The 18,327-nt window shown below is 40.6% G+C and overlaps 1 protein-coding gene across 1 annotated transcript in view; it reads right to left on the reverse strand.

The window, feature by feature from the left end:
- LOC144797867 (vomeronasal type-2 receptor 26-like) overlaps positions 1–18,327 on the reverse strand; it is a 124,357-nt gene that overhangs the window by 67,706 nt on the left and 38,324 nt on the right. Inside the window, exon 2 of the mRNA XM_078668669.1 lies at positions 3,439–3,669. Coding sequence (XP_078524795.1) covers positions 3,439–3,669 — 231 coding nt within the window. The remainder of the gene's footprint in view (positions 1–3,438; positions 3,670–18,327) is intronic.

Below are 18,327 nucleotides of genomic sequence, written 5' to 3' on the forward strand. Positions count from 1 at the left end.
TACTTTTAGACAGAAGGTCCTTGTATATTTCAAAGTTCTGACAAGTACTGGGCTTACCTGTCAGAGTCCAATTATTTAATCATTTTTCATTCAAATGTATTTAAAGAGATAACCTGTCAATCCTTAGAACAGTACTTGCATAGTTATATCAATGCTACACAAAGTCATTGTGGGCCACAATATGCCCCAGGCAGAGTTTGAGTATAATAATGCTATTCACTCTGTCCCTAAAGTTTCTCCTTTTTGCCTCTGGCTTTTAATTTGCAGAGTATTCCAGCTGCTCCTCAAATTAATACTTTTATTCCTGCTGCTCCCTACGTCATCTATCATTTAGAGGAGCATATGCAATAATTGGCAAGAATGCACACCAATCCTAGACATTTACAAACATAAAAAACACTTCTCATTAAAAGCAATGCCTTGTGTTGGAAATAAAGCCTGACTTTCTTCTCAGTTCCTAGGTTTCTATTAATTCAGAAAGAAACAGAATAATCCAATAGCTTTTCATCTAAAAGTACCATTGTCTTGGAAAGTTAGTCCGACCTTTCTTGTATCTCAAATAAAAACATATATTTTGGATGCTTTTCCTCGTCCAACTCTAACCATGTTAAAAGAAACCTCAGAAGTTGAATAACCTTACATATTTGATTCCAGCTCATATAGAAGCCAACTTCAATATGTGGCTCATTGGAAAGGCTGTCCTACCAGTGAAAGTCCATGAGTTACAGCTTCCTTAACGTGCTCCATTTTTTATTCAACATTTTCATCTATTCTAGCACATCTTGATAAACCTGATTGCATAGGGAGGGGGTATACTATCATTCGGACACTAATGTGGTGTGGGTCAAAGCTGCACAGGTTGACTTATAGTTATTCAGGAAAGTTAGGGATAAAGAGATGGATGTATTAAGAAACAGTCGCAAAATTACTGGTCGCAATTTGTGACCTGTATTTTTGTGATCAGTGTGGTAATTGCAAATTGACCTATCTACTAATAGATCGGATTACAAATTAGTAATTACTAGTGGATTGCAATTCGACCTACCTCATGAATATTAGTAAGGTAGGTTGCAAATTCGACCCACTAGGAATGGGATTCATCACAGGGCTGGTGGCCTGCTTGTGTCAGAAGACCACTATGTCTGTGATTGCTTCAAACAAATATTTTTTTTTAATGCAACCCACTTTTCTTAAAGGAAAATGAGATGGGTTTCAAAAGGTTTTTGTCAACTGTCACTAACTGAAAGGGGTACCATTTCCTCTTTCTGAATGGCTTACCACCTTCTTTGAGGAGATGGCAAAAGATTAATGTTTTGTGACTGGACTTTTTTATAAAACAATAATACATACCACTAAGATTTTCAATCATACAACCCAAACATGTCTCTCCCAAATACCAAATCTGTATTGGGTTGAAAACCCAAATTGTGGTTCGGTAAGGTTTATACATAAGAAATGGCATTTTTGGAATTTCCAACGGCCTGATGCTGTGAATTTGACCGTATGCAACTGCAAAAATGCTTTGTCCAGCTGTCCCCAAAACCTTGAAACTTTTACTTGCTAGTGTTGTTCAGCTAGTGCTATCTTCTTTTAAGTCTTGTAGTAGATACAAACCTGTGCTTCCGCTGTGTTTGAAGGATTATTATCTTTTTTTGCATTCTCAACAGTCATTATTTCACTTTCAGTATTTTTTTTTCATTGGTTGCATTCTCTTTAGTGTGTGCATAACCCATATGGCTTTGTAGGGGTTTAAATTTCAGTGAAGTTCGGCACATAGCTACACTGGAAATGTAAATATGGACAATTATATAAATATGAGAAATGCAAGTGAAATACATTTAATTCTATGAGATTATGACAAATACTTCCTAATATTTTATATTTCATTATTTAATCCATGCCTTCTTGTTTGACTTGCTGTTGGTTGGTGCAGTAATTCACAGTTCCCTTTTCTTGAAGTTGTGTTTTGATGTTTCAGACATTAAGTTTTATACTTTAAATATCCAAAAAGGAGTATGCATTTTATTCATTTTCATTAGAATTAATTTTTATGTTGGAGATGAATGATGTTTTGATTATGGCGAGAGTTACTCAACTTTTATTTTTCCCACTTCATCCAGTTTTTATCCCTTGTGTAGGTTGCTGAAGGGCTCCTGTTTGGTTAGAGTGATGGTCTCCTTTGCTTAAGGCTAGCTGTGCAGCAATTTGTGTATTTCTTATGCGTTGTATTCATGCTCTTTTTAAAATAGTTTTTATCTATTTGTTAACTGTATTGCCTTTAAATGTGATTGGCTACATTTCTAGTTAGGAGGTATTTTTGTAGGTATTTCCATATAAGCATATAAGGAAAATACAAATTAAAGTGTTCTTGTTTTACCAGATTTATTCGTTATATCATCTTGACAAATACACTGTTATTGATATGTTAATACTATATAATTTTGTCATTGCTATTGTTGATTTTGAATGACAGTATTTTTCAAGTTTATATTTTTGTTATTTACATACAATACTTTTGTACTCTATATTTTGTCATACACTTTTCTGAAATAACTAGAGGCTGTTGATTGACCAAACTGCGGGTGCAATTAGAATTCATTTGCATAATGGAATGTAGACAGAATGCTAGCAGTACCCACGTACCTAAAGCTGCTGCGGAAGAAAATAGCCTTATGAGTTTCTACTGTTTCCCAGCTTAATCCAGTTACCAATCACATCTCTGTTGATTTGTCATATGAAAATATGTATTATCTATCATATTAAATACTTAGCCTCATTTCATAACACGTGTAAGGACTCTGTGACCCATCATCCAGCAAACCATCTTTTATATCTCTTCATAGAGCCAGCCAACCAACATAATGTTGGCCAGCCAACATGAGGATCACACCTAATGTGGTAACCATCCCTCTGTCTCAGTTTTAGCATCTTACCTCTATGTGCTATTGGTGTACTTGATGGTTCCAGAAATTGATCTGACCTCGAATGTAGCCATAGATCTAGCACAGGTGGGCAGTGCATGTTTACCACCACTTTTCCATTTCAATGCCAAAACTCTGTTTTGGAGTACCACCGCTAGCAATTAAAGGTGATGTGTATACTACATACTCACACAATCACTAATAATACCATGGAGCACCAAATCCATGGTGCTTGTGTTGAAGATGACAACATGCATCTGAAAAATACCTAATATCATGATTGCACTATACGCAGGACAACAATCAAAAGATAGGTTGGAAGAGGTTTGATAATCCTCTTACCTATGCATGGTTTATAATGGGAGGAAGAAAATATCTCAAACTCTTGGCAAAAATGATGAATGAGCAACTCCCCTCTTCTTGCTTGAAGTACCAAGATGGCAGGAATGCATCATTACATTGATGATTATTTGTTTTTAGAGCATTTTAAATATACATTTATAGATTGAGATCTTACGTGTGACATCTAATCGGAGCGGGCTCCTCTCTGAAGCTGATCTCGGGATATGACTCAGCATGGAGTGGAAATAGACCACCAATCAGGATATCTCCATCTCTTGAGTACCCATTTGCCTGTGGTCTAGAGAGGTGGCATCCATCTGCTCTCTTTTGCTCAAAAGAAGCTGGCACCAGGCAGCTGATCAACAGACAGGAAACTGCTCTCTGGCAGGACTGAGGTTGGTTCAACCTTCTTAGAAACATGTTTATGGCAGGTTTGTATACTTCACAACTTTTACTGTTGCTCGAAGAACTGATATTTCACAAAATCTCTGGTCTTCTAGACACATAATTGTCTGGTGTTCATAGCACTATTCTGTAATAAGATGATCAACACAGTTAGCAGTTAATATTAGTATTTTGTACATATAGCCTCTGCTTTGCATGATATCTACGAATATCATTAGAGAATCTCATGATGACACAACATAGCACAATACCAACAGGTAGAAACGCCATTCAGTGGCATAGAGATTGTGTACTTTTTATTGTTCACAAATAATTTATTCAAAACAACTCAAGGGTGCAATGCCAGTGTAGTGCTAGCTTTTAGACATCTCCAAGTTTGGAATCCAGCAGCCCAAAGATCTTCGCAAATACAAAACTTGGTCTTTCCTAGAAAAGCTGAATCAGAAGTATTGGGCACAGCGAAGCAAGCATCACACAATGTTCTCATCTGCACATGCATGCCTTGGTGCCATAGTCAGCCCATGGAGGTACTGGAATGTTTCATAAATTACTATTCAAAACAGCCTGTAAAACAAATGTTTTTTCCCAATATATTTGTGATATTGTGCTTTAAAATTAATAGTTTGGCCCCATTTACATAATTAAGGGGCATATTTAACATACTTTCGTGAAGTGCAACTCAGCAAGCCACCTTGCTGCGCAGCGTGAAAGGGCTGGACTGCTCCATATTTAGCATTATGCAGTGCATTCCTGTCCTTTCCTTGTGCTTTTTCTCTTCAGGCAGCCTGGCGCCAATGCAGGTACCCTAGCAGCATGGTGCAGGGTTGCGTGCACTACAAGGAGAATTTGTTTGTGCAAGAAGGGATACCTTTCTGCACAAAAACAATCCCCAAGACATGTTCCTCTTTGTATGACTGTTTCAGAATGCAGGACAAGTAAAAAGAGGAAATAACTAAAAGATTTCTCGTTGTCAATGCCATCCTCTGGGCGGTGTAGATATTTCACACAATCCCAGGGTTACAAACCTTTGTAAATCTCGGACTGTGTTAAATCAACGGGTGGGTGTGTCTGCACACCCATATTCCACCCATGCAATGCCTCCCAGAATGAAAAGTAGTGCAATGCAGCTCAAGCCGCTGAAATGCATTACATTTGTTTTTTTACAAAGCCATGCAAGGCAGCACAAATCACCCCTTGCATGGCTTTGTAAATGTCTACTATCATTTTGCATCATGGATGCGCCACAACATTGGTGCAAGCATGACACAACACAATAGTAAATCTGGCCCTAAATTCTTGGAAGTCAACCCTGCACCTCTAACTCTCCTGGACAGGATCAATCACTCAGTACAATATCACGCAGGTACCTATCATTCCCAGACTGCTACTGGCTTCAGTCATGTATGTTTGGTTCAGAGACCCACTAAGCAGCCACAGTTTTTATCCCAGGCGGTAAAATATGCTGCATTCTTTTGTCCCTGTAAACGTACACAACAACCTTCACCTGCCTGGCTTGTAAAGTTGTTTGAGATGCCCATTGTGCTCTGATTTGACTTTAGATATCAAGCATGCATGTCAAGAAATACGTAATGAGACATTGCATGGATTGCATCCAACCAGTAATCTGGCTGCCGAGCTCTCCACACTATACATGTAGTGATTCAGGGCATTTTACAAAACAGTAGATTTCCTCCCATTTTGCTATTGAAGAATTGTACTTTGGGTGTGGGTGGTGGAGGAGGATTTGGGTTATGAAAGTAGGACCACAAATGGAAATGGTGAAGTTGAGGGCATTTCATAAGTATTCCTTCTAATTTATTTAGTGTTGATTGATTGATTGATTGAAAAATGATTTACAAATATTTTCAGTAGGAATGAGAAGACAGACCTCTTCGATCAGCTCCATATAAAGCCTTTTGTGCTAAAGATGAATTCTCCCCCATTTTATACATTTACATGTGAACTATTAGGCTAGAGAAAGCTCCTTGGCATAAGAGCCTGAACTAAACACAATTTGGCTGTCTGTCTTAATGTATGGTATGTCAAAATTATCAAGAAAAGAATCAAATGAAAGTTTTTCTACCAGCTCATAAAAATATTGGATCAAGAAACACTCAAGAAGTGTTCTCTTTTGGCATTCCATTGAAGTCTATGAATACCCTATGTGGGAGGTCAAAGCCAGAGGAAACTATCATGGCACCTTTATAAGAAGAGGTGTGGCGCCACGGCTAGGGCGACTGACTCCGGAATCTGGGGATCACGGTAGGATCCCTGTCACCAGCAGCAGATTAGCCCAGCACCATGTGACTCTGGGCAATAGCTTGCTTAATCTTCCCGACAGCCCCAGTCCCAGCGCCTAGAGACCCTTACGGGTGATTGTGCGCTTTACAAATGTGGATTATATTTATATTATATATATAGCAAAAACATAACAAGGTCCAGCAATAAGTGGAAAACTTCATAAATATTCTAGTAGCATAGTGAAGAGTAGTCCTTTTTTTAGGATGTGGGGAAAAGGTGGGCTTGGACTTCTCAATTTGAAGAGAATTCCATTGGATGATCACAGAAATGGTTCAGGGCAGTGATCAGGAACAGATATAAAATATTGACAAACAATGATAGCAGTACTTTCAGTGCATTACTCACTGTTCTTTAGTATTTCCAAGAGGGTTGGCAGAAGACATTCTGTAGATCTTGGCTTAGGCACACTCCCCTACTTCCAAGGTGTACTGCAGATGTTCTGTGACATGGAGGCTGTAAACATCAGCAGTTGGCTGCTCCCAGAATATCTTCTGTCTGAAGTGCAACTGGTTTTATTTACATATTTTGAAACTGCCTGCCCAGCCTCTCTGCACACCTACGGTGTTCACCTTCTTCAGTATTTATTGAGCTTGACCTCAGTCTAGATCAGCTCAATGGGATAAGCCCAAGCTTAGCCCTTCGGCCTTCCGAGGTGCAATAAACACTCTCTCATTGCAACCTGCTTTTTTATATGAACCTGTGACTCACTGAAGATAGGGAGCAATAAGCAACCGTGTTAATTGCTTCAAAAAACAGGATGAAAGATTTCAAACCAATTTGGTACAAATTACTTCCACAAGGACCACATCCTACACACTAAGCACACCAATGACAGAGATTAGGGAGGTGTGCCCAGCTACATTAACAATCTTATATAATTTGTTCTCAAAGGCAAAAGCAGCCCCAGAGACTGGTAAAGAGGGAATGTATTATTGGAGAAGGAAATACGCTGCAATCTTTAGCACTGAAAACTAAATTAAAGTACTAATTGTCAATCCCATTACTACATTTCTGATCTTTGACTTGCTTCACTGTTATACCTTTTAGAGTTTTTTAAAACTTAATCAGAAAGCCATACAATTTCTCAGGCTTGTGCTTTCTGATCACCATTTACAAAGCTTTTTCGGGACTCATCACAGGCAAGAAAATTGGTCAATTTTAGCCAACTGACACATCATTCATTTGGTAACACGTTTCTACTCATAGGCAAATTGTCAAACTGGATCATGGAATGGTGTGATCTAATCTTGAAACCACCTCCTATTCAGTTTCATTTATTAATTTGCTGTTGTGAAGAAGCAATTGCACAGTCTGCCCAACTATACACTGACAACTATTAGCAAATGTAGATTAGTGCTATCTGAATGAAGTGAAATCTAGAGCATTGTACAATTCTTCAGACCCAATAGAAAGCATGGGGCAAAATAGCATTGGGTTTCTGACACACTCACGCCAGATGGAGCTTGTGTTGATCTCAGATTGTTTACAATTCTCAGAGATGGAAATTGAATAGAAACAGCTAGAAAACTAGTCAAAATGTCTGACTATTGCCTCCTGGCCTGTATTGTACAAACTTGTCCAGTATTTCTACCTCAAGCAAGTAAAAAAAAAGGGAAAGTCTGTAAAATTCTGTCTTTTTTCTCATTTGTAATATAAACTTAGAACATCAAGTACTTGAAGAAAGTGATTAAAAAAATTAATGAGTTACCTAAAGTATTTCATAATGATTCATAAACTGAACAAAGGGATAAATACCATTCTAAAGATAAATGCTCAAAATGTTATACAAATTCTTATTTACCTACAAAGTTTTGCCCATTCACATATAGCTCAACATTAACAAGTCACTGTTTTTTTTCGGAGAAAGATTGCAACCCTATTGCCAAAACAGAGGTGACCTGCAATCAATAGCAAGGTGAAGACAATTATAAACGTTAAAAAATTAACTTTCTGAAGATATACTGAAAAAAATGTAGCCTAAAGATTTATTTAGAGAATAACTGAGCTCAAACATTGATATGATGCAAGAAACAAAACAGCATAACTGCCATGGTCCATCTTACTAACAAGAAAAGTTTCAAAAGAACAAGTTATGAACCGTGGGTAACACTCTTTCAGGTAATTTATTTAAACGCAAGTTCCTCACCTTTTCAGTATTTTCCAGGCATCAGGTTGGATCCAGAAACATTTCAGAGTGCTACCCACATAGCTGCTTGGAGTACCCTTGTGCCCTAAAATATATATAACTGAAGTCCCAGCCATGTACAGTGGTGTCGTGTTTGATTTAATTTTAGAAGTTGCAGTCATGTCATCAATGGTGTCACAGATCATGTCATGGAGCATGTCATGCATGATGTAATATGGGTGCCTAACCAGTGCTAAAGTGCCTGTGCCCTCTCCCCTAAACCTGGCAAAATTGCTTTACAACTGATTGGCATATCAGATTGATTTATATGTCCCTATTAGATCGGTGTGCCATAATCCCAGGGCTTGTTAATTAAATGCTATTAGTTGGTCTGCACCACTTATTGTGTCACCCACTTAAGTAGCCCCTTAAAACATGCCCCAGGTCTGATATTGTAACCTATATGCAGTTGTATACTGCCAATTTGACCTGACAATATTACCCACTTGTCAAGCCTTAAACTCCCCTTTTATTGCATATAAATCACTCCTAAGGTAGGTCGTAGGTAGCCCGTGGGGCATGCTGTATTGCAATTAAAAGATTAGACATATATTTTTAGGTTTCACACGTCCTGGTAGTAAAAAACTTCTAAATTAGTTTTCTCTACATTAAGGGCTCCTTGTCCCTTAGGATAACATTGAGTTGCCTTATTACAAATAATAAGTGCTAGCATTTGATTGGGTCAGATAAGCATTTCATGTTTGGTATCTATGAAATTGTAATTAAAAATCTTCTTTAACGGTAAAGTCCAATTTAAATTGCAATTTTGAAAAAAAAACTTTTGGTGCCTGCAGCATATCCTAGGTCACGTGACTGGGAGTTGTTGACAGTTAGACTTTGTTCGTTCCTTCCAGACAGTCACACAATAGAGGGGTTAGCTGAACCTGAATGGGCCATCTGCTGGCAGGAGGGAGGGGGCGGTGCTAAGCACAGGTTCCCTTGCATCTGAATAGGAAGTGCTCTGCCTTCACGCAAAGCACTTATCACCACTGCATTGCCTCTGCAGTCAACTTGGAGCCATGGCACGGAAGTCAGTAAATTCCAAGCATTTCAAAGGAACACTTCTAGAAACAACTTCCTACTTCAAAGAATTCACCAGATATGAAAATAAGGCCCCAGACCCACTCTTTAGTTCACTTTTTAGACCTGCAGAAGGACCCTCGGAAGTCTACCTGCTGCTGTGGCCTTGCTGTGTACTCCACAAGACTGCTTTGCTGCACCTGGAAGGAGCTTTGCTGCCTGGAACCTGCCTTGCACCCTCAGAGGACTGCTTTGCTGCTTGAGCCCTGCTTCTTCACCTTCACCCAGGACTACTGGAGTGACTTCATGTGCTAGATTGCTGGCCTTCTGTTCAGAGTCACAGGGACATAACAGGATCTCACTATCTTGAACAGGTACCTGTACCCGCATGAGTGAGGGGTAACCTCCCAAGTGGTACCACTGCAGCTCTGGACCCATCATGGTCGTGTTAAAGGTGCCCAGATAACCAAAATCCAAAACATGGGACTTAGAATAGACAGGAACCAACATGCTCACCTGTCTGCCCAAGGTGCATCACCGGTCAGCCTGACTTCGCAGTAGCTCCTGCTATGATCTTCTCCGCAGCTGCAGTCTTTAGTGGTCATTCGCTAAAGGGGTATGCGGCCTCCTTGAACTCTCATCGGCTACAGCTTCCTCCCTCATCCCACTGAATTTTTTTTACTTCCAAAAATGTACAAATCTTCATTGGGACTTTGTGAAGTGTGTCCCCAGCAATGACGCTAATTTCTCAGACACTGCCTGAAGCCTTGTCCCACTAAACCTTACCTTTTCAGAAGCTTTTGTTCAAAATGTATTCTAAGTCTGAAGGTAAGTGCTGACCGGGCAAATCAACTTCTTATATTCGACCCACACTCTACCGCAGTCATCCAAATTTTTCAACTTTGACCTGATCATGTGAGACAAGATGTCCATGGTTGGTGCTTTGATCTTTCAGTCACTAGGATTTTATTTCATTTTTGTCATTTTAGTGTCAAATTTACACTATTTTTATAAATTGGTGTGCATTTTTCCTTCTATTGTGTTTGTGCATTATTACTGTTTATTTGCTGCATAAATACCTTACACGTTGACTCTAAGTCATACCTGACTGCCCAGGGTTAAGTACAGGTTAATGTAGTGACTTTTTGTGGTTCTGCCTGCCAGGGATCATTACTGTTGCTTGAACAGCTGCCACCTCCCAATTAACCAACAACCCAATTTCTCACAATATTTTGTTTATGTTAGTCATACCATGTTTTTTGCATGCTTTAGGATACTGACGGTGATTTGTATTTGCCTTTTTTTTCTTCAATCAAGTGTTTGGAGTAGTCCAGAGAGATGTTATTTAGCCATTTTGAGCCACAGGACTATCACTTGAAACTGGTGGAAAGCTTTACATTTTTATCAGTAACAGAGTATACATTTTGCAGAGCTATCATGTGTTTAAGATACATGTTATTAACAATCACACTTACCTTTTGAGGTGGATGTCAGGCTCCTTGGCCTCACATTTCAGCTTCAGCTTCTACACCCCCACCCGCCAGGTTCGCTCCGCCAGCCTCGCCCTCACCGCTGTTCCCCACATCCAACGAACAACCTCTGATGACAGATCCTTCTCCTACCTCACCACCAAGACCTGGAACACCCTCCCTACCCACCTACGGCAGACCCAAGACCTTCTCGCCTTCAGAAGTCTCCTCAAGACCTGGCTCTTGGAGCAGTAGCATCACCCCCTGCCCTCAGCGCCTTGAGACCCTCACGGGTAAGTAGCACACTTTACACGTATTCTGATTGATTGATTTCTGTATCTGTATTTTATATTAGTGCAATTTTGATTTGTTATTGATTGTTTTGTTGCAGGGATTGCTTGTTTCACCCAGATACCTGAACGTTCTTTGTGCTACAATGTGACAAACATTTATACAAAACTCTGTTTGTAATGTTGGAAACTGAAAGATGTATCCTAATCACTTAACCTCTCTCCCCCACATATATATGTTTTTCCTGTGCTTCAATTCTTTCACAACAAAGTTTTTATAAATGCCATGGCTGAACAGAAAAACCTTCTTTCACTTGTGTAAAATAGTATCAAATTGTAAGTCTGTTTTCACTTATAAAGCAATTTTATGACTTTATGATTTTTGTTGAAGATCACAAACAGGCGCACAGGTTTTCTATGTTTATGTTATCTGTTGTAAGCTGTAACACATAGTTAAGTGCTAGTCCTATATTGGCAGAACAGATTTCACTGTGGTGGTGCTGTACTCTGCGGCAGAACCACGCTGCTGATATGTTCCAATCACTCCTTTCCAAAAATAGATGAGGCACACTCCGAATTAGTCATCACCAATTTAATTATTTTGAAACCGGTAATCCTCTGCACCCAACGGGTTTCATTCTTGAATTACCTTGTTCACAGATCAGTTCATCAACACTGTTGGCGGCACTAGTGAAATTTGCTTTTTAAATGATTTTGGACCTTAAGTGAGCCACCCAATTGAGTTTACACTTATGCTGCATTCTGGGACTAGTGGCTAGATATAGCTTTTTCGTGGTGGGCTAGATATAGCCTTGTCGTGGTGGGCCTGTCCTTCGGACGTCCGAACTGTGCACGCGTAATTTTTTTCCACACTGAGGCGGAATGTCTGCCGCGGTGAAGCGGATAGTCACTAAAAAAAAACAAAGGTTACAGGGACGTTATAATTCAAACAGAAAAATTTTTTTAAAAATTGACTAAAATAAATAAGGTTACAGGGACGTTATAGTTAGGCTGACATTTCACTCACAAAAAAAGGGCAATTCAGCAGTTACAGATAGCTGAGCTAACTATAACTCATGTTCCCGCAATACACTGCTTATGACCTCACATATTACATCACTCATGCCATCTAAAGTTATATCACTGATAACCTCACTGATGACATCTCAAATGACATCACCACTCTGCAAACACACCTCCTGGTGCACCTTTGGTTCTCTGTACGGGAATATAGGTTCGCAAAATGGTTATGCCAATCGAGTCCAGCAATATGATTGGGTATGGTATTTAAATCCCTATCTTTTCCCTGACTCACTAGGGACCAAATGAGATTCTTGTTTTTCCTCAGACTAGTGTCCTTCAGCTCAAACCAATATCGCTCGTCCCACTCAATTTTAGCTTTAGGTAGGGCTACTTTATAATCTTTCCTAGCACTTTTAACTCTAGAACAATCTTTGTTTCTAATAGCTAGGTACAGAGATTGTCTTTTGAGTTTGCAATCTGGGTTATACCAAGGATTTTGTGTTTTATGGCAGACACACAAAGTCCTGTCCTTACGAGGAGCCTGAAAATATGGCTGAGTGTCACTACAGTACTGGAATGAACTGTCGAGATCATATTGCACTTGGATTTATCTGAAGCCACAACACTAAGTTCTACAGTTTTCTCGGACAAGAATTAGAAGATAGCCAATAATGTTTCTTCATGCAGAGAGACCCTGTCCCGCTTAAGATGCCTCTTGCAATTAGAGGGTATGATGTTAGTAATACAGGTTGCTGCCCTACTGATCAAGGAATTTAATACAGGAGCCCAGGCGTTAGTCATGGTCATACATAAGGGATTATGATCGCTATCCGTCGTATTACCTACAAACATGTCAGTCTACTCGTCCCATAAGTTTACATCCAGTAAAATATAATTGATTCGTGAAGAACTGCCGACTCTATTAAAGGTGTTTGCCCCCTGTTTATCTGAGGAAGTTCTTCCATTTGTTGCACTAAGATCAAACTCTGTGTCCAATGCATTGAGTTGAATGGCTCCGCTAGTCCATTTTTAATTGGGATAAATTAAGTCGAGGGATAATTCTTTTACCATCAGCCCAGTCACACTCCAGCAAATCATCTGAGCTCAAGGGCTCAAATGTGCAATTTAAGTCACCTGCAATCATAATACGATTACCTGGCAGGTAACTAGATACTGCATGCTCTAAAAGTGTGATAGTGGGAGATTGGTTCCCCCCCTTCGTTCCCCTGCTATAAACATTGAAAAACTCTAAAATAACCCCACCATTTGGGCCCCTGACAGTCAATCTCAAGATGTCATGAGTTAGAAGTAAATGCATGTGAATTTGGCAACTCATGGCAATATTCACCCATACGATCAGACCTCCTGAGGGACGCCCTCTCACCACAGTGGTAGCTGGAATGCAATAACAAGCAAAACCTGTTTTGTGTAGTGGCACAAGACTCCATGTCTCTTGAAAAATACAGATATCAAATCCCTCAATGCATTCATTAAAATGGGGGAGTATAAAGTATGTTTTGTAGTCCTGCAACATTCCACAATAAAATCCTAAGATAGCTGGATGAGGGAGTCAGGGCTAAGCTATAACTTGTCAGTTCAAACAGTTTCGGTTGTATTTGCGAACCAGACTCTCCAGGGTGAACTAGAAGTTTGTCTAACCCTGTCTCACATGTCCTCTGGTTGAACTCAGTGTGTGGACTTAGTCCCATGTTCCCCCCAGTTTCCAATACATTGTTATGTGTATCAAAAGTTAATAAGGAGTTATGTACATTATAGCCTTATAGCCTGCCGTAGAGGGCTATACCAGCTATTAAAGTCCCTCTCCAGCGTTAACAAGGGAGAGGGACTTTAATAGCCGGTATAGCCCAGCTACGAAGGGCTATAAGGCTATTAGAACATTCTGCCACTAGAGAGCAGAATAACAAAGCCTTATGGGAGCGTAAGGGGATTGGAATCCCCTCAGGCTCCCTGAAGCCATAGCTGTGAACAAAGAAACATTGGAATGTTGGAGCTCTAGGCTTATACCAGCCATTATAAACCCGGAGCACTCCATTGTTTTCAAAGGAGCTCCCAACATTCCAATGTTCTAATATATTTGCATGTCCTACTTGGAGCTACAGGTGTTGGTAATTGGAGCTATGTTACGAGAACGGATGGTTTCTAGTCAGTCAACTGCTTCTAAGGACGATCCTTGTTCCGAGGTGCCAATTGTTCCACCCCTAGTGTGCGAGCGGATGCTCCTAAATTGCATAGATGAGGCAGATGGGGGACAAGTTTTAAATTCTAACGAAAGCAGATTCTCTGCTAGGTCAGTAGAACATAATGTAAGTAAAGAATCATGTGTTTGGGCTCGGGATGAGCATCTATGAGTGCAAATTCCAGCCGAATCAAGGAGCGACAGCCCCTTACTTGTCAAATCCAATGTATCACTTTATTTTTTAGGGAGTTAGAACTCTCGTGAACAACTTTAGGGCTAAGTTAGGGGACATTAGTCATATAAATAGTTTGCCCGGTAGATATAGGGTAATAGATGAATAACGAATCTGCTGGTATGAGTTGGCAGCAGAGTTTTTAGCCAAGGGTATATCAATAGGTATTGCTTGCTCCGGTCTCAGACTAGGTATCAATTTTTCTGGGCATTCTCTAGATGTCAATCTCTGTGTGACAGGATGACTTTTAGGTACAATGTTATTTCTATTGTTATTTGGTTTCTGACTTTTGGAGACTGGGGTCATAGAGGATGGGGGGCATGGACTAACGAGTCCGCTTGGATTATCCCTTTCAATTGAAAGTGTCTTAGCCATTATATCCTTATTCCCATTAGGAAAAGAAGGGTTACTTACTTGGGTACTGCAGAAGAAGTGTGGCCAGGGCTAATAACATTTTAACCATTGCAGTGAGATCTTCAATCATCTGTCTCATAGTGGATATTTCCCCCTTCAGTAAGTCAATAGACGTATAATCACCATGAGGAACAAAAGTTCGCAGATCTATTCTGCCTCGCAGATGAGGCAGTACTTGGGCTGTATTTGTTAGCTGTATATCTGTACCTGGATTAGAATCAGGCACAGCTAGCACAGCAAACGTATTTGAACAAGGAACTGTGGGATAAGAAACACATTCATCTAAGTCAGTGATAGAAGCTGATTCTTTATTTGCCTCATCCTGTAACCCTTCTATTTAAACAAATGGGATATTGCTGTTCTCGGAATTGCCCTTCCTAGTGCCTTTCTGGAACATAGCAGGGATGGTGATTAGGCATGGCGGACTTGCATGTGCAGGTGAGGAATGACCACTACTACGTGGTAACAGGGGTTCTGAGGCCAGGATTTCCTCACACTCATTGATAAGAGTGTCAATTTTATCGATAACACAATTAACAGCTGAGTGCTTCTGACTTTTCCTAGCCTTTATGCTTTCCATGGTTTTCCGTTTCTCCATGGCCCAGACGGGAGAAGGGCAGTTCCTAGGCAGTATCCCTAACCGTGAAGGTAAAGGGAAACCCCAGTAACCAGCAACAGCGACAGTGGCAAAATAAAAAAAAAAACCAGTTCAAGATTTACACAATCCAAGCACAGTGTGCGTCTGCAGGTCAATTACATTGCCTTCGACTTCGATAGTCCCATGTACAAATGGAGTTTGGCACAGCACCTTGTCCAGATAAAATATGATCATAGTGGTAAGTGTTCAATCCGACTTGTAAGAGGACTTGAAGGGGGGTGGCCCTGCCCTGCACGATGGAGAGCGCCTCCTTCTCTGCTGCGTTGGCGGGAAGGCGAAGTGGCACTCAAAGCCCCCTGGGACTTTGAGTCCCACCAGGGTGTGTGTCAGCCAGGTGGGATGAGAAGAAAGGCACGACGTTATACCCTGGGACCAGGATCCCACCAGGGTGTTGTTCAGCAGCGCGGGATGGCTTCAAGAGTGCCCCACCAGGCCCCACTCAAAGACAGCTTATACCTCCATTTTCCTTCTTCTTCCACCTCGGGGGCCCACTCCTTTCTTGCCCTTTTACTGCAGTCTCACCAGGATACTCTGTCGCACTGGCATTCGGATCTTGGGCTGTTCTGGGGAGCAGCCTAAGGCGCAGCGCTTGTGCTGGCGCTGCCCCCGCTGTCCCTGTGAAGCCGCCTGCTGCTCTTCCTAAGCTATGTTAATTCCCATAGGGACATTAGACACAGCTACAGCCTGAACTATTAAACGGAATTACACTAAATTTTGAATAAAGGTAGATATTGGTACAAAGAAGTGCCTTTTTCTGATTTGGTGTTAATCCATTTAGTAGTTTTAGAGATATTGACTGAAATTCAAATTTGTATAGGGATAAGGATCCTCCTCCGATTCACGAATCCATGTATCAATAGCAGTGCTGGACGCAGCTGCCATTTTGCTCATCGGGACTCATTCCCTGTGAGTAAAATTATGTTAAAAAGTGATAGAAGGGGTCAGGGTAGAGGGTAAGAAATTGAACAAAAATCTTTTTATTTTTTCACGCCAGGAGTTGTGGATCCTTCCCGAATCCTTATTGGATTCGGGTGGAATACGGGGAAGATCTGGGCAGGATCATGGGATCCAGACCTCAATAAATAAAACATGCACTCACTAACAAATCCATACACCTACTCACACACTAAGTCATACACCCACTTACACAGCTGCACAACCACCCACACACCCACTCACACATCCATATAGCTACTTACACACCAACTCCAATACCCACAAAACCACTCACACACCTGCCCCCAGACACACAACCACTCAAACGCCAACTCAAACACTCACACAATTATTTACACACCCACTCACACCCAAATACAGCTATTCATACACCAACTCATACATCCATTCATATGCCAATACAGCCAATCACACACCTAATCACAGACCCACACAGCTTTCACACACCCACTTACATAGCCATACAACCACTCACATACTCATACGTGACTCACACACCCACTCACAGACCCTCAAAAGCACAGACACACCCACTCACAGACCCAAATAGCTTTCACACAGCCACTCACACACTCACACACCTACTTACGCGCCCATACATCAGCTCACACTACCACTAATACACCTATAAAGTCACACCCACTCACTCACATACCCACAATGCCACTCACAGACCCACACAGCCACTCACACACCTGCACAGCCACTCCCACATGTACTCACAGACCCACACAGTAATGAACTTGGAAGGCTCTGTCTTCTTAGGTTGTACGTATTTTTCATTGATTTCCATGGTACTGTAAGTCTCACTGCAGACAAAAAGCTGTTGACTCTTGTTTATGAAATAACTGGTAGTGGAAAGCCAAAACAACATCTTGTGTAAAATCTTGCTTTGCTTTTGTATTTTCAACCACAGTACTTTCCACATCTATGTGTTTGGAAACACAGAACATGCTTTGTCAGGCATTTGTCAGTAGTATCTTTTTGGATGGCACATTTCACACAATGTTCTATGAAAGGTGACACACCGTCATTACTGTCTGTCCACATTTTGAAGCATCTTTTATCTATAACAGCATGTGAATATGAGGAGTACTTCTTGCTTGGTACAAGTTATGCCAAAAGAAATCAGTTACTTTGCCAAGAGGAGGATTACTTTTGTTACAGATAAATGATAGCATGGCTTAGAACCTGTGGTTAAAATATCTGCAAACATTAGCAGGTTTAAAGAGCAAAGTTCTCCTGCTGTTTTTATGTTGATGTCCTCAATGTTTGCCTATCTTAAAATTTCAAGCCGCTCATCCCATGCATATTTAGCACAACTAAGTATAATAAACCAAGTTGCCCACCCCCCCCTCCCAGGTTTCTCAGCATGCATTTGAGTTCTCCATCACAATGATCACATTACTTGTTGGTGCCGCTTTGGAACGTCATCAGTTTTATTAAGATGTGTTTTAAGTTTTCATCTTTTTCATAAACTTTATCAACAAAGTCCCTAACAGAGACATTTTGAAGATTAACACCTGTCTTCAGTATGTAAATCATAGTATATGAAAAGTACAGACGAGTCCCTCTCAAACAGCAGATGGAATAGGTACAAAATGCACTAACAAAATCTTGAATCCTCTCAATATAGTAGCGTGAAATGGTATACAGCTGCTAGCATCTCTAAAGGATGGTCATCATAGCAGCCTACTGCTCCAGTGGGAAACAGTTGGGGAAAACAGTGAGCCTCCTGACTTTTTTCCCATTCACTCAAAGGAGCTGTTTTTGCTTGTTTCATTCGAAACAGCTCAATAGCATCACCAATTATTTCTTTGGAATGCATGGGATGGATGCTGTAGTGTTCACAATTTTCTGATCTGTATCGATCCACTTTTTCTATCTGTCCGTTTGATACTAATGTCTCATCC

The sequence above is a fragment of the Lissotriton helveticus genome, chromosome 12, assembly GCF_964261635.1.
Source record: "Lissotriton helveticus chromosome 12, aLisHel1.1, whole genome shotgun sequence".
In the NCBI taxonomy this organism is placed as follows: Eukaryota; Metazoa; Chordata; class Amphibia; order Caudata; family Salamandridae; genus Lissotriton; species Lissotriton helveticus.